Consider the following 19,908-nt stretch of genomic DNA (forward strand, 5'->3'; position numbering starts at 1 on the left):
CTAAATAGCCGTGATATTTCCATATCGTTTTTTACTTCCTATATTGTACTCTGAATTTCTGATTTTTGTTCGCTAAATGCAGTCTTCGTAAAACGTCGCGAGCTTACACAAAGATCACAACAATACAGTTAGGTATATAAAATATCTAAATAATCTCATAAATAAATGCCTTACTTAATATACAGCCTACTTAAATAATTTGTACAATAAATCTGAGTGTGAGCCCACAGATTCGCTCGGTGACAGTGTACACACAAAATAAATAATTTGATAAATTATTATTAATAATATTTGTGCACAGTCTTTAGAGACGTAAATATGTAACAAAAACATATGGAGAATGGAAATGTCTTTAAAATAGGAACATACGAGATAAATGTATATTCATGGTGTTAAAGATATTTGGTCTATACAGTTAAAGGTAAGTATTCCAAAGACATGTTATATTTAAACGTTGAAGTACTAGCAGCACGGTATGGAATGACTTCGGTCCCATATTGCGTGTATATTACATTAATTCATGTTATTCACACATATATCTCGGTACTGTAGTACTTCCATAATGTCTAAGTATTTGTAGCCTCCACTTTAACCATAATTTTAACAAATTCTAAAATTACATTCGTAATACTCTCTTAAGGCTTTGTAAAAAGCTGCGCCGCTAACCTTAAAACATTACGTACAAATCTCGACTTAAAAAGATACATTACTCCATAACTTTAGGTAAAGATGTCATTTCGTTCGACCACATTCACTCTTAGATTCACGCCGTGAATACCATACACAATCACTCAAACAATAAATTGTAACTCGTTGTGCGTTCTTCGTCGCTAGTTAGTGTCTTTTCACTGTCCTAATGTCTAGATGAATCACTTTCGTGTCCAGAGTCTCTTCCGTTCTCCCTCGGAGACGCGCGGTGGTCTCTCTCGTCTCTGTACCTGTCTCTCCGGTCTCGTTCTCTCGACCGCTCCCTATCCCTGTCTCGGTCTCGATCGCGGTCTCTGTCCCTGTCTCTGTCTCGGTCGCGGTCTCGATCTCGGTCTCGTTCTCTGTCGTCATCGCGGTCTCTGCGACGATCGTAATAATGATACGACCGTCGAGATTTCCTATCACTCGGTGTTACTACCTCTACCTTTATGTTCGCTGTTGCCGTTACCTGTAACAGACATTATTTATTAGAATATGAAGAAGAACCTGACTACTGAATAGAAGATATATAGAAACGATTTGACAGATAAAAAAAACTTTTTCTTGGTATGTAAAGAGCTGGTATATTTAGGAATAATGCAAAATTTATTATAGAATAATTTATCGAACTTACTTTTGTAGTAATAGCTCCACCATGTGGTGATTTTGACGTTGGTGTAGACCGGCCCGACGCGGAGTCACTGCCGTTATACGTCGTAGTCTCCACTACCACTTCTGGCTGGACCACTATGGATTGCATGGACGATTGCACTGAGTGTGCGGAGCTGTGCCAACTGGAGGGTTCCTCTGTGATGGTAGTGAGTGATGGGGCACAGGGCCGCGGTGCGGACTTGCTCGTTCGACTTGACTTGTCGCCGCCGTTCGAACCAGAACTGGACTTTCGTGGGTGAACCGGTGAACACTTTGGCGATGGGGTTGATAGTCGCTCGGGATGTTCTAATGGTCGAACCTATAAGAGAAATAAATGTATTAAAATTAAAAGTTAAATTAGTTACAACTAAGTGCTTCTTTTTGGAAAATGTTGACAATGTTGTATTTCCATATTTAATTGTAGCACCATTTACACTAGATGATACAAAAATTAATAAGAGACAGCAAAAATTACATAAAACATCAACATTTTTCATGTAAATATGGGAACGTATTAAGCGATTAGATTGTCTAAAATGTCAAGTTTAGATTTTTGGAATGCTTGACCCTAGGTAATACTGACCTCAGCTGCCGGGCCGAGTATCGCCAACACTATAGGAAAGAACAGCAGCCCGTCGACCAGGCCGAGCACGACGAGCGCGAGCAGCAACCGAAGGAAGAGACGTGCGACGAAGCCGAACTCACTCGCGGCGAGCATGGCCGCGGCCAGCGCCGCCGCCGCCGCGCCGTGCAGCACCGGCGCCAGCACCGCCTCTAGCGCGAGTGCCGCGCGACGACGCTTGCAACCGATCGATGTTACGAACGCCTGGAAAATTATTACGGATTAGTTTGAGTTTAGGTGCCTGATTATCGTTATTGGAAGTAAATGTTTCACACAAATAAACTAAGTTAATTCATCGATGTTTTATTACGTAATAAGCTAAAAATATTTGGATTAGCTTTTGGTGATGATCATTACAATGAACCTCAGTTTATAATACCAAAATGGTTTTAAATACTATTAAAATTAACATACTTCTCCATGATGAAAATAAAATAAAAAAAAATTAATTAAATACATTGAAAATTTACTTCAAATTAGTTGTAATCGCTACTGAGTAAAAATGTATTCGGGATTTTTTATAAAGTTTCCTATCAAATTTTTAGGAATGGAATTTATGGAAATGGTAATAAAAGTATTCTTTCATATTTATTCTACACTATATTGATTTATATTTTCATTTATATAGGTACGTTTTATATAACCTTATGTACTTATAGCGTACATAAATGCCGTACGTATTATCTACGAATACTCCTTCCAATCGAGTATATTTCTTGGACGTAATGTACAGTCAATTAATCATCAACAAGCAACTCACCAGACACAGATGCACAGTGAAGTGCGTACCGCGGCCCACGGCGAGCACGAGCAGCACGGCGGGCAGCGCGGACAGCTTGACGCCGAGCGCGGCCATGGCGCCCAGCAGCTGCAGCACCAGCGTGGCCAGCGCCAGCGCCACCAGCGCCGCCGCCCACGCGTTCAGCAGCAGCACCATCACCGCCTGCGATTGGAAATTTATCGTTAATGAAACATTTTTTTATCGGGTAACCTAACGATTAATCAGACATGCCGCATAAACACATTTGCAACACCAGAGTCGCTAATGCGTCGCCGGCTTACTACTATGATTAGTATGATTACTATGATTTTTACTGAAAACGAATCTTTTTCATGCTTTTTGAAGATGGAAAGAAAGTTCTATAAGAATAAATTGAAAATAAGACAAAATTAAATGTTTTCAAGTTTGTTCAAGATGATGTCTCAAGATTTACCTAGATTATCTTCTATTCCTAAATTATATTTACTAGAAAAAAAAGTTGGTCACAAATCAAATTTGAAACCTATTTTTACTGTTTAAATAAACTTTGTTTCCATTTTACTTTACTAGATTTTTAAAAAAGGCATATTTAAGTAATTTACAAATTTGAGTAGTAACTCACCACAAAAACAGCAGCCAATGCGCAAGCGAGAGCCAGAAGTAGCGAAGTTCTCAGGTACAAGTACTGCTCCCAGAATAGGAAAGGAATGCCAGACGGGAAGTTTGGTAATCCTTTCGCCTCGTATTTCAAGCATAACTCTCGAACAGACATTATCAGGTTCTTTATACTATCAGTATCGCTCAGGCCTGAGAGGTAAAATGGAAGTTGAGTGTATATAAGCGGTGATGATTTCTTGATTTCCAAATGAACGTCTTCAGGCGTATGTATCCATCTTTGCGGTTGAGGCTTCAGATTCCCTTGCGATGCTCCGTACGCTAACGCATCATTCGTAGCCCAAGCGGAGAGATAATTGTAAAATGCTTTAGGATTGATAATACCATCTTTATCGACTAGTCGGTGACCAGAACTGATAAGCGATTTGTCGATCGGATTATCAACGTGACCCGTTTGGACCATAAGCTTGTAAGCAAGAATACCCTCATCGCTTGCGTTCTTGCACCAATACTCTTGCGTTATGCATCCACTGGCGACTTCCTTATCGAAGGCAACTTGCAAATCTAATAACCAGTCACGGAAAAGACTTAACCAGAATTTCGTGAGGCCACCATTATCGTTTTTAATTATATTCGGTATCCGAACAAATTGATCATGATATTCGTAGAGAAGTTTCTGATTCGTTGGGTATTCGAAGTCTCCTTGCGTAACGGCGTACATGTTGTAGAATCCAAAATATTTTTCTTGACGCGAAAGAAATTCGTGTTCAGCTGTGTTCTCAGGTACTATGTCGGTGAGATCTAAGCCGTCCTTTACTTTTGTGGCTCCCCAAACGCTTGCCAGGATAACAGCGATTAAAGCTAGCATTGATGTTACCTGAAAAAAAATATTTTTCATAAAATCTTTCGAATAAAAATTTCTTTTTTTCATGCTTACTTCCGATCGTTTCATGAACATGGATCTCCTTTCAGAACAAGAACTGTGTTTTAACCGCGTATCGTGAGTTTCAAACTCAAAATATCCAAAGAACAATTAACAATTACGTAGAGAACATAACAAAGAATCAACAAGAGATGATTAAAGGAGAAACGTAAATTGGATTAATAGAAACTATATTAATCAAAGGGACGCAATAACATACCTTTACGGCAGGACGCATTATGAATGGTGCGTAATGATTTTTGGCCCATTTCGTGAGTGACAGGCTCAGACAACATGTCTTCGTGGGTTCCGTTACATCTGGATCCAAAGGCTGTCTGGTGCTATCCTTTCTGTGATTCTGTAACAAATGTATTGTAATTATGGTCAATTAATATTGTTGAACATTTTTTTTATTTGTAACCTCATGTTCGGTGAACAATAATACCACCCAACGAAACTATTTTGATATGGTAACATTTTTTTCACGTATGAGATATATTTTAATTAAATAATATTAAAATAATGTTCTCCAGATTTTTTTGTATTCAATATAAAATGTTGGTAAGACATTGGTAGAAAAAACAAACCTTTTCATTCCTTCCGCCGCGGCCCTTCGATCTTTCTGAAACCTTGATTGTTCGGTTCGGTAAAGGGCTTTCAGGCATCAAACAGCACAAGAGGTCGGCTCTCGCCGCGGACCTCCGCCGGAGGTCTAGAGATATCATCGCAGGGAACACTAGCAGCATTGAACCTAGGTTGAAGAGTAGAAGAATGGCAGCCTGGAATAAATAAAATAAATATTAGTACACCTCTGATAAGAATGTCAACTTTAAGTTAGTATATTAAATAATATTAGAATACATTTTTTTTAAACAAAGTGTTGAAAAATGATAATTGAGATTTTCCTTAACGTTGTATTATCTTTCAGATATTGTTCAGAATAATAATTTACAAATAGAAAGGATACTACTAATATTTAGTTAAATATAGGTAAGATTCTTGGACAAAAACGAACACATTTTTAACTATGGTACAATCCATAATGCGTAAAAAATATCAGCACAAGCAAAACAAATGAATTATACAAAAAAATATATATACATTTTCAATACCAACCTGTAAACAGAACACCCGGAAGGCCGGTATCGGCAGCAACGCGGCCGCTAAGAACGCCATCACATTACACAGCGACGCTAACAGCACACTGAGCCCGCTCTTCTTCAGCACCAGCCCCGTGCGCTCCTCCCGCGGCACGTCCCCGGACTGCTCCACGTATGTGTGCGTGAGGAGGATCATGTCCTGCACCCCGAGGCCCAGCGCTAGAAATGGAACTATCTGGGTACTTGACGCGTTGAATGGTATACCTGGGAGGATGAAAACGAGATTTAATTGCGAAATTGATTTGACGAAAATACATGAGAAATGAAGATTACCTACATTCATTTTATTATTTTAGGGTAAATGTACGACATGGGTTAGAGTTATAATTAGCTATGTTAAAAAATAAGTTGAAACGCTTGAAGCACTAGCTTTAGTTACCCTGAAAAATCCGTATAATACATTTTCAAAATTAAAGAAAATACTTATAGTAAGATATACATATGGTAGTAGTATACAAATATCTGTACCAAAAGTAAGTATAAAGTATGAAATTAAATTAAATGAATTTGATACCAAACAAAAATAAAAATAATGAGCAAAAAATAATCACCTAATAAAGCGCAAAAGCCTAATCCCGCGGCTACAGTGATAGAAAGTAGTAGTACACCGGCAATGCCCACTCCGGCTTGCGAACGGATGGGATCGCGCCATTGGATCAATGTTACCGCTACATAAATCAACTGAAAATAACATAAAATAAAAATGATAAAATAAACATAAATAAAAGATGTAAAAGAAGTAATGAATCAAAAGTAACAAAAATGAATAATTATAGTATGAAGTTTTTTTTATAAAATAGGAGTAGCAGACGAGCATGCAATCCAACTGATGGTATAGTCCGCGCCAAACTGCTTGTCCGCTCTGAAGTTGTTGCGAGCAGGTGTAGGCATACAATTTACTATGGCGGCGACTAGCAGTTTTACGCGGACTATAAGTGGTTACTGCCGCCCATAGTCATCAATCAACCCCAGATAAGAATAGATTTCAACCAGAGGTCGGCCACAGATGCGCCGCTACCCTTGAGTACAAAGCTAAAATGCCTGGGAAAAGTATGCCTGGATAAAGTATCCCTTATCACACTCTTCAAACCAGAGCACAGCAGCGCTTCACATTGCTGTTTTTAGACAGAAATAATGTGGCGGTGGTATCGCAGAAATCGAACCAGAGAGGATTCTACGACTTCAAATTTATATTTAACTATATGATTCAATTACCATAAACATATATCCCAGAATGATGTTCTTCAATGACACTTCGGAGAATTTGCCAAGGATGTCGTTGAGTGTGGACGTGGAGAATGGGTAGAAACTATACAAAGATGACACTGATCCCGATGTTGTCATTTTTCTAACTTCCTGTAATAAAAGCAAACACGGTGAATACTGAGAATGACTACATTGTTTCAAACAAGTCCATCAGGATTTTTTCCCTGCGTATTTAAGGTTTATCTTTCTGTGAAAGACTGTCAAAAATCATACTGAGAAACATACTTTTGTGTCAATTATGTTGTTTTGTATTGATATTTTTTGTTTTATTTCTGTTTAAAAAATAATTAAAGAGAAAGAAAATAATTTGGAAAGCATCTACTATACTACAATTGCTGCAGTAAATCCTTGAGATATCCCAAAGGGACTAAGTTTACTTATATACATGAAGAAAAGTCTTACATTAGCAAACTTCCTCTGCCAGGCGTCAAGTACAGCTGCCGCCTTCTCCTGGTTCCATCCAACTTGGTGCACCTTGTAGTGGTCGGCCCAGTATTCGTACATTTCTCGCTCGCCCATGAGTTGAACGACTGTTTGAAGCGCCCGGGCACTTCGCAACGCTGAGGTAGAGTTTCGAGTCGCTCCTCCGACGATCAGCTGTTCGGGCCAGTGCATGTAGGCGGCCGCGAAACCGTAGCACCCGTGTGACAGTTCTGCTGCTACATCTGGGATCTACAAACAGGTTAATTTTAAACTTACAAAAAAAAAATAATTCAACAATGCCTTACCGTAAATATAGAGAACAAGGGACCAAAAATTTACGAGGATTCCGTGAAATTTTTACTTTGTATCGGATGGCGAAACATTATTGGTATAATAGAGTCATTGTGACGGGCGATAGCTGCGGTAAATGAGGCCCATTGAAGCGTATACAATACGCCCGTATAATGCCGCGGTCCGACTGCGCGGGCGCAGGGAACAATGTGCGCCCGTTCGTAGCGAGGTCCTTCGCCGAACGTGGGTGGCTGTGCCGCCTCTACCTACAAAAACTCACTCCAAACCATTCCAATGTGCTTCGAATGCACTATTTATTTTACACAATGGGTGAAATATACGACGTTCCATTCTTAAAGAGCAAAATACATTTTGGAGTCCTTTGTTAAAACAAATACGAAGTGAATATTCATTTCTCGGTAACGAATTATATTTGATTGCGAAACAAAATTAAGATGTTTCCAGGCGTTAAAATATTTCACGTGCATTCAACACTTGGTTCGGGCATAACTTTCCCGAAGGCGCAGGCAGGCCGGCGAGGCAGGTAGCCACCATCTGTTGGGCGGCGATTTCTTTCATCCCACCTTATTATAGTTTCCAAAAATATTTTATTATTACGGAATTTTTAAACTTTATGCCTTCTTTTTGATAACATTATTTTATTTGTCGTTATGCTGTACGCTTTATTTATGAGGTAGTAAAACTGTCGTAAGCTTTTCAATATAATGGGCAGTTCGTACAGTTCAGAATATCATTCACGCGCATACCAAAACGTGCGTTTGTTGAATATTTAAGAGTTAAAATGGCATTATTCCTTGTAAAAAACTAATAAAATGAGATAATTACATGTCCAGATTTTTTGTTCGGAGCCGTCGCTGGGCAGTGAGGATCGGTGGGGTCTAAGCACGGCTTTTTCATGTAGGCGGATGTGATGCCAGCTCGCTTCATGTAAGCCTCTATCGTGCTCAGGGGCACTTGAAACTTCAACTTCTTTACTTCTTCTAATACTTCGAGAGGATTTAGTTGCGTCCATTGTAGTTTGTGTTTTAAGAGCCTGAAAATACATAATACGTTTATTCTAAGCCTTTCAAACAAGCGTAAAGTATTAGTGATATTTACGAGTAATTGCGTACTTACGGAACAAGGATAGGATAATCTGGGCCAAGGAGCTTTGCTCCTTCCCAGAAACAGTCGAGTGGCGTGATAATAGCGCAAGGGATTATATTGTCGATAATCGACTCGATGTGGTGGTAGCCCTCGAAATCCGGCACGCTGGGGCTGTAGCAAATATCCTTAAGCCGCCACTCGATATCGTACATATGAACCGTAACTCGAGTCGCGGCGGTGACCACCTGCGCAACACAATCGATTTAAATCTAATTGAATAATAAGAGAGACAGGATTGATATCAAGTTTAATATCATTTCAAGACACTAGAGATACACGTGTATTTTACACACTTAAACCTTGATATGGTACATTAAACTTTATATGACTGAATACGGTAATACTTATACTATATTATTTGGTTTAAAAGTAAGTTACTAGTAACACCTTCGATCACTAATAAGAACTTAGTGATCGAAGAGTAACACACAAAAAACGTATTGGAATAATTAAAAGATACTGCTAAAAAGCAAAGAAAACGTCTGAATTTATATTATTTATGATCTTACCTTTAGGTGTTCTAGCAAGGCTCCAGCATGTAAGAGGGATACGTCCGGATCCTTGGCAGTTTGTATGACTAGTTGGTGCGTCGAGGAGTCGGCTTCGCCGAGCGCTCGTGCTGTGTACTTCAACTCTGCTTCTAAACGACCACCCTCTGCAAACAAAGCATTAACTACTTTGAGTATTTTTCTGTATAAGTAGAGTTAGTATTTCTAGTAGAGTATTTTTTAGTACAAGTAATGGTAAGATCTCGGAATGATCACTGATGTTCATAAACATCTGAAATCAACCCCAAGTAGAATTGGAGAACCTACCTGAAGTCGATTGCAGATGCATTGCTACTTTCAACGGCTAATTGAAATAGGTATATGCGTTTTGCCTTATTATTAGAAAATGTTAAATCATTAAAAACATTACATGGCATTTTTTCTAAAGACATTTTCAAATTAACAATATAACCCTTGGTCTGCTGTAGGTCTAGAACAAGCTGTTCGTATAAAATTAGATATGTTTCTGATATTTTATTGGTATTTATATTTTAGTATATGAAATGGGTCAGGCGGGACTTTTATAGATATAAATATACGGGTCAAAGTAATTTAGATTTCTCGGTTATTTACATAATTAAATGGATTTGTTTACCTTCGATAACATAATGAACTATCAACTCTTAAATTTAATGTTTTATTGTTTCAAATTGTAGCTAGTATGAAAATAGAGCAATCTGAAATACATACTTATTATAGATTACGATTACGATATTACCATAAGGCAACATGTTTTTTTGGATAAAATAAGTTGGCTTTTACTGGTCGCAATATAATGGACAAGGGTTTTTCGAGCATATAGTTTACCAGATAGTAGGTAAGCGGAATTACCGGATTTAGTTACATATTTATAAACTGTAGACAACCTCCAGAAGTATTGGAATATTTACATATGTATGTATATAGGTATACTACATACAGCCTAAAGGTAGACCGCAGATGTGTTTGCTACCTCTGAGAACAAACGTCTTGTATAAGTTTTTTTCATCTTAAATTACATATTCCTCAAACCAGACCTCAGCGGCGCTTGACACTGCTGATTTAATGCCGAATAGAAATAGTCAGGTGGTCTATAAGAACGTAATGTATACGCAAAAAGTAAGATTAATGAAAACGCAATTAAGCTCGCATTAAATTAGTCTGTTTTTATCGCGGATACGAGCCATGTCCTCCGCTTCGGTTCATTAAAATAAATCGTTGCTATATACGATAGTCTTTATGGAGACAGACATCTTAATTTACTTATTCAAGTACGTAGCAACTCACTTTGTATCGCGAGATAATGCCAGGTAAGAAATCTTGTTTAAGTGTAATTATGTCAAGTAAATTTTAAAATATCTTGTTTGTGTAAATGCAGAAAAAGTAGTCCGAAAATAATATGTACTCGTACATTTAGTGACGTTCTAGTTACGATTATACAACCCACATAGCAAAGTGGTCACCAAATTTGTCTATCATGCAAATAGTTTCGGATTTAGTTCCTCGTTAGACAGACTTCCAAATAATCAATTTCGATACCTGTTCGGAGAGTTACGTTAATCTTTAACCACGATAAAAACACTACCATTTCTTATATTGTAGGGACAAAATTCTAATTTTAGTGATCACGATTCCCAGCTATGCTTATTAGTGTGTCGACACATTTGTTAGAGGGGCGGAGTAGCGTGAAGTGGCAACGTGATAGTTAGCGGCGTTAACACATCCGAGGTGATTTATCGCGAAGTTGTGACAGTTCCACTGCCCGCCTCCGCGACGTCAGTGCAGCTTCGTTAAAAAATATATTCAACTGCACATAACAGGTAACATGATAGGAACACTATTCTTACACCTGCTTGTGGCATTTTTTATGTCATTGAGGTAGGAAAAGATCCACAGAACATTTTTTAAATTGTGTCTTTGTAGACACAATTAGAGATATCTTAAACTTTAAACAAAAACAATTATCCTTCTTGAATAGATGCATTTTTACGACTTAAGTACCAACACCTACATCAACATTACCTCACCATTTAAGTCAGAAAATATCAGCGTAAGAAGTACGTAAGAATAAACTTAAAGCAGGCAGATATAAAATATATAATTATATAATGTAACAGTAAGACAATTATTTCTACCCATATACCGCCGAAGTCGAACTCTCTCACTACAAATATACCTTTAGACACGAAGTATGACACGCTTAATATTATAAAATCGGGTCTTAGATAAAAACGGGCCGAAAATATATCATGTACATTAACATATCAGCCGAATAGCCATCAAACCGTCCCGGTGACGGACGGACACACACGGCCGATCGTATCCGCGATAAATTTTATTCGGCACAAAAGCATTAAAGTTTTTTCGTTTTACGTCCCCGACGAGTCGCACGTTATCAGCAAACGTCGCGAGGATTCGTTCCAATTAACACCCGCTCCGTTGATTTATGGGCCGGTTTGGTGCGTTTTTTGCGCTGAATTAGGCTCGCGAGGTGTTAGAAATGAAATATGGCATGCCTTGTTAGCGATTACAATTATTCTCGTACAATGTTGTTGTACAACTTTTTTAAATTCTAGACTTAAAAAATATATGAAAAAATATGCTAATATCATACAAATTGACTTGAGTTGGCTTTTAACTAGGTATCTCACTGAATTAATTTATGCACATTGCTTCACCTGCGAACGGTTTTTACCGTCGTATAATGTTAATCTACATTAAATTTTATTATAATAATGCGATCAATGAACGCTTTAAAATTTAAAGTAATAAAGCTTGCTATTCAGGGCTTGTCTACGTCGATTACGCTGTTGTCAGCGCAGTTTAACTGTCGGGCCGCCTCGCTGCTACGGCAGTTAACGCCCTCGCTCCACGCTAGGAATGCTACTTATTTTGGTCGCTAATTTACAGTGCACAGTCAAGCCAGGTCACGCGAACTTTAAACGAGGAATAGTCGTAACTTCCCAGCGCGTCTTGCTGTATTTAGTTAACTCGGCTCGCTTTCATCAAGACTGCAATTTCCTTAAAATATGACGAGAAAAACAGCCTTCGAAGCGAGTTTGTTTTTGTCGAGTTTGTAAGATCTACTGCCTTATTAATGAGATGAAACTAAAAATTCTTTGTAAATTATCGAGCGGCATTGGTATTGAAAGCCTAGTGTGTCATTATTATGCCTTTGATGTTTTAAACTTGCGTTTAAATAGTTGCGTTTGTTTAAAGTTGTAGGTATGTGTTGTATTATACTCGTATGATACAAGCAAAAAATATGCAAGCACCTATCGTACAATAAAAATGCGTGTATTGGAACGATATACATAATGATTATTCTAAAATGCAACAACCGGATCCATATATAATCTATAATAGTGAGTAAGCAACAAGCAAACATGTAAACAAATTCCATATGTGAAAATTTGCATATAACATTTATGAAAGAAATATGTCCGCGCTCTTTAAATCACAGCGGGGAGTAACACGAAGATTCCGTTGTCTGTCTGTCCACAGATTGTCCTAATGCTAATGCCATCGTGATTTCGCAGAACACTCTGTATGTAAATGAACTGAAATACAAAAACTTTTAACAAAAACGTGATTGACGTCCTAAGACTTTTTGTCGTTTTAGGGCGGGGTAGGGAATAATCCTGTTATATTCTTTTTTATTAAATACCTTTTTATAAAACTCAACTTCGTTGACGTTAGGTTTTCATGACATCAAAAATAAGGTATGAATATTCGAGTCGATCCAAGAGCCCTTTTGAAAGAGATCAGAATTATGTATTTAACTCCATGTTATTACCGAAGCAACACGATACAAAGCTATTTTAGGGGTTAGTCTTCCCTTAAGTACGTTCGATGCTAAATATAACCCGGCCTCAGTCATGCCGGATATTGAGGATTATCATAAACCAAGTGGAATGGAATCGAGCGTGGTGGCCGCACAGGGCGCCTCTATTTTAACACCTACCAGTCGTGGGCGCGATTTATGATGCCAACATTGCTTTAACGCTCTTCAGAGCGTATATCGCGTGAAGATCGATTTGAAAATTATTGTAAGTACCATAAAATCCATACGATTTACAAGTTTATATGACACTTATTTTTCCACGGCACCATGCATAGAAACATAGGTCAACGGGGGTTATCGTACAGTAAGCGCGCACGAAGCTTTCACACTTACCGCTTCGTATCGTAAGCGGGCGGCATCTTTTAAAGTATTTCAACCGTAACTGATCAGTTTATCGAAGCCGTATTTATCAACGGGGAGGGCTTTAGCGCGTATAAAGTTCACATACGTATAAATCAGTGTAACGAGCGATTCTCAGAATAACATCTAGCCTTCGAATGTCCTGATGACAGTGGATGCGAGCGTCGAAGCCGTTGCAGCATTCCCGGTGCGTGCGCGCCGATAATGACAACATTTCTACTCGATGCGGTAGCGAGTGATCAGCGCGGACGATCGCAATGAATGACGTCGCGGAGGCGAGGGCGGCGGGGAGCGGGGCGGTACGTGCGCTCGCGCATGTGGTTGTGGCCACCCGCGCGCGCCGCGCGGAGCCCGTGTGGTCCGGCCTCGCCCCGCGCCCTCTACAGAGCCCTCTATGCAAATTAGCCCGCGTAGACACCAGATGGATGGCGGAATAAACAAACCGCGTCCTTTGCGGCCAAGCGACCGCGCTCCAAGTAAACACGGCCATCTAGGTAGCATTATTGGTTCCTAATTTTATTATTATTTTATGTAATATTTTATACGTATTTCGAAATTAATATCTTTAGGTACATAATAAATTAAAGTTTAATTAACTCTTCACATTTACGTTACTTTTACATAACACGTCAAATATACGCAACAAAATTGAATTTAGTTGTACCTATGGTTGTCTTTTTGAAACATTCAAGAAGATTAGTCCTACAGTAATCCACATTAGCGCCGTTTCGAACATGACATTCGATAAATCCCTTTGACCGTTTCTCAGTTATATTGGTTTAAGGCGAAGTGAAGCATAATAATGTCGTAAGAAAAGGTCAATGTGGCACTATTCGGCGCGCAGCGAGAGGTCCCCATACAAAGCGCGCCGGACGGCCGAATCCTTCTTTTTTGTGACTCAATAGATGTGTTATACATTTTTTTGGTTTTATTGGTCGTAATTTCACGTGGGGATATTTACGGGCGGCCGCGGGCCACCTAATTAAGTTGTTAGGCGACTCTGGAACCAGGCATTGTTTAACAGAGGCGGCTTTGTACACCGATAAGGGTTTGTACGACCTTTTCGTGTATTTGTATTCTTTTGACGGTAGCCCAACATTAATATTGAGATGTTTTCGAAAAAATGTTTTTACTCATAACTCTTTTATTGCTCTACTGGCGGTCGTACCTACGGATATTGAAACCTTAGTTAAGATATTTGAGTTTGAAATGCTATACGTATTTTTATAAAAAAATACCCCTATAAATAACCTAAGTGTATGCACATCCAACTTATTTAACATAAAATGTTTGGGTGTGTAATTTTTATTGCACATTCATTTTTATCGTTTACAATGTAATGATTGATCGCAATTCGCAATAAAATCTTGCATGGCGGCGGCCGCACCGCGACAGGTGGGCCAGTAAAATCGCCCACTTCCGTCTGTCTGTCTGCGTTTTTGTAGTATTATTTTACTTTGCTTATCTACACAAATAATGAATCTGTTTTTGCTCCTCACATCCTTTATGTATCCTTCATACACAAATACATTCGAACATAAGAGAATCACGCAAAATATGGTTGAATGGGTTTAGGTTTTCACCTTATCTGGGTTTTTGTTTGCAATTCAATAAGAATATCTGTTTGTTTTAATTCTCGTTTATAAACTTGCGATAAGAAAAAATTAAAAATATTACATAAAAAACACTTATCATCGTCGATAAAAATGTGACTCATAATATTTTATTTTGAACGTTTTAAGAAATGGTAGATGGCTAAACAAGTTCGAGCTATGACCTATATTAATAGACTTTGCCATATTAGAATTCGTGACGTCACAACAGAATTCTCATCCCTAGGGAAGTTACCCGCATAGGATATCCTACAAAACCACTTTCAAAAATGCCCGATGACGGTATCGTCTCTTAATTAGGTAGAGTTAACTATGATTCTCGTCAGTAAAAGTTACATATTTAAATATCCGTATAGGATATAGATACCCTGCATTAAATATCTATACTAATATTATAAAGAGGAAAACTTTGTTTGTTTGTTTGATTGTTATGAATAGGCTCAAACTACTGGACCGATTTTAAAAATTCTTTCACCATTCGAAAGCTACAACATTATCCACGAGTAAGCGGTACAAAGTTTGCCGGGTCAGCTAGTATATTATATTCCTATATTAAATATATATCCTACTCGTATATTAAATAAATATGAAATACTCAAATAACTAAATATAGTACTAATACTAAAATTGCATATTTTCTAGTAAAGTCATAGTGAAATCATGAGTCTATAAACATTGTTGGCAAAAGAAAACTTCGAAGCGAAGCAGGTGTACGTCAACGCTAAAAAATAACAGTGTCACCATTTCGGTGCACTATATCAATACGAGCGACAATGTGAATGTTATTTGATTTATTTCTTTACCTACAGCTTAGTCCAAAATTATAATTAGTAAAAAAAAAAACATATATACGGTCGCATTGAGACTTCCTTCTTTTTGAAGTCGGTTAAAGAAAAAATTAAGATTCATAAATGGTAGTAATAAAGCTCGTCAAAGACATAGACAAACAAAATGGCAAGTAAAAGAAAGAAGGTACGAGAGATAGGTATACCTACATTTTATTTTATTATTTTCTTAACTTCATGTATACTACGTTTTTAAGTGATTATAATATACTATAGTGAGATAAAAGTTACTTTACGTTTATAATTATGATTTAAATTTAAGTAAATACATTAAATACCAGTGTTTATTCCAAAGAACTAAATCTCAAAGAACACAGTGGATCCCATTTTAAATCAATGCTTATTTAGATAAATTAAGTCACGATTATCTTCGAGGCATGAAGTAATGTACGTAATAATAATTTCATGGAAGCATCGTTATCTTGTTTTGATTAACTAAATGGTCAATTTGTGGTTGAACTTATCATATGTGCCGTGGTGCAATGCAATGTGTAAGGCTTAGGTTATTTATGATCATATCCGAATACCGGTTAGATCAAAACAAATATACACCTACTATGACCAAAGTAGCTATCGATACGAATTTGCTAGTTTACAGACCACCCGCTGTATCGAATAATGTTGTGTAGGTAAGCGTTATATTGTCAATAAAATATCAGAAGCCAGGCATAAAACGAATGCCGTTTGGCCAAATATATACTGGTGGTACATGATAATAGATGCAGATAGCTTTCTTAACAGATTTATATCTAAAGAAAAATTAATGAGATGGTAATATAAAATAAAATTTTGGATACTTTATTATAAAATAGCGTGAAATTAAAAATTCAAGTGTAAAATGTAAATTGATTTACAAACACCATTGCATAACCTGTGATACAAAAACCAATAAATTTAATTTGCTTTAAGTACTCTTGTATAATATAAATCGTGTTAAAAATATTTAAATTAATCACAGACTTTCCTGCACACCGCCAAACAAAAACGTTTTGTCTCGCCGACCGCACACGCTTCGCGTACAAAACAGTCGCTGGCAATTAATAATATGTTCTGGCTATTTATTATTTGATATTAGCTCCAATAAAGACTAATTTGTAATACAATAGTATTGTGACATTCATGGACCGGACGCATGTGAGCATTATAAAATGTTGATCAACGAATTTAAATTCGCCATGTTAAACGTATAAGGGTCCTAATACACCGCGGCGAGTTGTGAAGTGGAGGCGAAATGCCGCTCACGTGCGCTAGACGGAAGCGGGCCGCTCAGACGTGCTGCGACCGATGCATTGGTATTCTACGGAATGCACAATGTGCCACAATGTCTTTATCATGATGTACTTTTACGGGTTTTAGATTGTATGCAACCGATAATGGCCCGGACTCTTGATCGAGCTTTGAGTACGTAAGTAGCTAAATTTGGTCTACAAGTAAGACAGTGTCACGTACCTTGTAATGCATGTTGGTCAATCGAGGGTTTTTCATTACTTTCTCAAAACAAAAAAATAGGAATTTAAATTTCATATCAAGGAAAATTTGAATAAAAATTTTTTAAATTATTTGCAAAAATAAATTTAAAGGTAAAAAACAAAACAAGACCTTTTAATTTGACTTTTTCGTTAAAATACCTACCTATGTATATGCAATGCCTGCTTGGTTCCTAAATGTTCAGGTTTCTAGTTTTATCTACAAGATACGAAGTTATGGGGGGTCGAAAATGGCCTGAATTGCTTTGAGAAAATCATTATTAAAAAAGCGCTTTTTTTGTTCGACTTGGCGGGGACACTGCCGTGCGCCCAGATTAACTCGTGCATATTGATATTATTAAAGTTCAATTAAGTATTTTTGACAAATGTAGAAAAATGTAAAAATTGTAGGTTATGTTTAGGTACTTTAATTATTTGTATATACATAGTTTAATTTATTTTAATTAGTATCTAATTAATTTCTTGTTGAAAATATATTTTGTTTTATCTATTTTTTGACATACCTTGAACCCAAAGTTGGTCGACTCTCGTGTGTATCTGAGCGGACTTGAGTCCCACACAGAAAGTGGAGAGCACAAGGATGGCGACGAAGAGGACCTTCCCCGCGTCTCCCTGGAGGAAGCAGCCTAAAATGAACAGCTGCTCCTGTAACCACGCTCTGATCCAAAGTGACGTTCGCCCGCCTTCGATGTTTCCCTGCAATAGAAAATAAAAAATCTTGAACAGCTGAACAAATCTTTAAGAAAAGCTAAAATAGTCTCGATCGAGGCACTTTTGAGACAAACAAACCTAAATCAAAATTTATTCATCTGTATGGAATGCACTTGTTAAACCTGTAACATGTAGTCGTTTAAGGTGATTTTTTTAATGCAATTATAATATTTTTTGGCAATTTGTTACTTATTTCATCCATTTGTAAAATAATTTATTTGCTTCTTTTTGTAACAGAGAACGCAGTATTTATACCTATACTTATACTTCTTCCCCCAAAGCGTGCGTGATAGATAACTTTCTATAAGTCTGTCGTAAGAAATTGATACTAATATTATTAGAGCATATTTCTTAAAACCATAACATCATTTCATAAGAGCTTAATTGTTAGTGAATTCAGAATGTTGTTATAATTATACACCATCATGCTCCTAATTAATACTTGTCATTCTAAAAGAAACGGTAGCAACCGATAAAGCTGTTACATCATATTAAACTAATATCGATATTGGGCTTCGGCTCGTAATCGATTTACATGATTTACCGAAAGTGCTTCGGCGGAGATAAGTTAATAAGATCAAAGTTTTTAAACGTCGGAATAATTTCTCAGTTGATTGTGATTAATGACAGGCGCGGGCGGGCGCGGGCGACCGCGGCCGGCCGCGGGCGAGCGGAGCCCTGGCGCCACCAGGATAGGGCTGGTAAATGGGTCCCCAATTGCTGAATTATTACGATAAGGTAAACGACGCAATATCGCATTTTTATGGAATTCGATGTTAACCTCAATGTTGTGTTGTTAATTATTGGTTAAAGCTATCTAATTAAAAAAGACATGATCGAGTTCAATATACAGCTGCAACCAGTAAAAAATAAATTCTATACGAAAATATAAATATACTGTACAAGATCAATGAATGGACATGCCTATTAGTAATCCTAAAATCAAAATATTCACATAAAGCTCGTGAAAAATGTTAGATTTTCCAATGTGGTAACCCTATAAGTTCTGGCATCCGATGAACTGAGGAAACACGGCGTATGTTTTACGACGCATTTAGCGATTTCATCTATGAACATACATATATTACTACGTGTAATACAGAATACAACTTAAAGCTTTCTGAAAATAATCCTGGTAATATACAGTACAGAGCTTTAAGCCTTAAAGCTTCTTATTTCTGCTCACAGGAATATTTACTGCATTAAATAGTTTATTTACATATAAGCACTTAAAATAATTGCATATTTAACTTATGACTACATCTTATAATTATCGTTCGTGTCACATAACGTTAATATGTAACGGCTATATTAAGCTTCATTTCTGTTATTTTTGGCTACTAAAGCATCGACGCGGTACGCATTAAGTCGTCTCATCTAATGCCTCTATAATCTCCCCGAATCCCGCAGAGCGCTTCTAATTGCGTAATAATAACTCAATCGTCGTGTGTCGAATGTTGCGTTACATGCGAGCGCGATGCCCTTATGCCTCATTTACATTCTTCGATAACTTGAATGTTATTCAACTTTAAATCCTTTTGAAATAAAAAGCAATCATGTCATACCTATTTCTTCCCTATATAGTAGCAATATATCAGTGACTTAGTATTTTTTCAGTACGCTAGTGCTGACAGTGTTTTGGTAAGAGTACAAACTATATTGTTATGGCAAATGTATGGTATAGTATGTAATTGTAAAATAATAAATATCATAGTTGACATGGGAAATATGTAGAATATTTGACAATACCTACACACTTTCCTGTGAATGTTATAAAGCTGTACCTAAATTAAATGGGAGCAGCTGATAGTACTGAACCTGTAACCATACGATTTATGAGTTAAATATTCCATAAAAGACACTAAAGCAGTAAAAAGAAATTTAATAGTATTATTTGGGTTAAGGTTATAATGTAAGTAAACGCGCGAAACTAAGTAAATAAGCGCTAGCCGAAGCC

General features: G+C 37.3%; 1 protein-coding gene across 1 annotated transcript in view; it reads right to left on the reverse strand.

Annotated features, from left to right (window-relative positions):
• Positions 1-642: 642 nt before the first annotated feature.
• ptc (protein patched) overlaps positions 643-19,908 on the reverse strand; it is a 29,601-nt gene continuing 10,335 nt past the window's right edge. The window contains exons 2-16 of the mRNA XM_073085364.1: positions 17,744-17,936; positions 9,074-9,219; positions 8,535-8,749; positions 8,244-8,451; positions 7,086-7,355; positions 6,633-6,773; positions 5,969-6,098; positions 5,374-5,621; positions 4,845-5,036; positions 4,478-4,615; positions 3,343-4,212; positions 2,721-2,903; positions 1,922-2,164; positions 1,322-1,657; positions 643-1,156 (exon numbers count right to left, since the gene is read on the reverse strand). Of these exons, the coding sequence (XP_072941465.1) occupies positions 854-1,156; positions 1,322-1,657; positions 1,922-2,164; positions 2,721-2,903; positions 3,343-4,212; positions 4,478-4,615; positions 4,845-5,036; positions 5,374-5,621; positions 5,969-6,098; positions 6,633-6,773; positions 7,086-7,355; positions 8,244-8,451; positions 8,535-8,749; positions 9,074-9,219; positions 17,744-17,936 (3,816 nt within the window). The 3' untranslated portion in view covers positions 643-853. The remainder of the gene's footprint in view (positions 1,157-1,321; positions 1,658-1,921; positions 2,165-2,720; positions 2,904-3,342; positions 4,213-4,477; positions 4,616-4,844; positions 5,037-5,373; positions 5,622-5,968; positions 6,099-6,632; positions 6,774-7,085; positions 7,356-8,243; positions 8,452-8,534; positions 8,750-9,073; positions 9,220-17,743; positions 17,937-19,908) is intronic.

This window comes from Epargyreus clarus, unplaced genomic scaffold (genome assembly GCF_041222505.1).
Source record: "Epargyreus clarus isolate Ecla_fem2 unplaced genomic scaffold, WU_Ecla_fem_2.2 ptg000003l, whole genome shotgun sequence".
Classification (NCBI taxonomy): domain Eukaryota; kingdom Metazoa; phylum Arthropoda; class Insecta; order Lepidoptera; family Hesperiidae; genus Epargyreus; species Epargyreus clarus.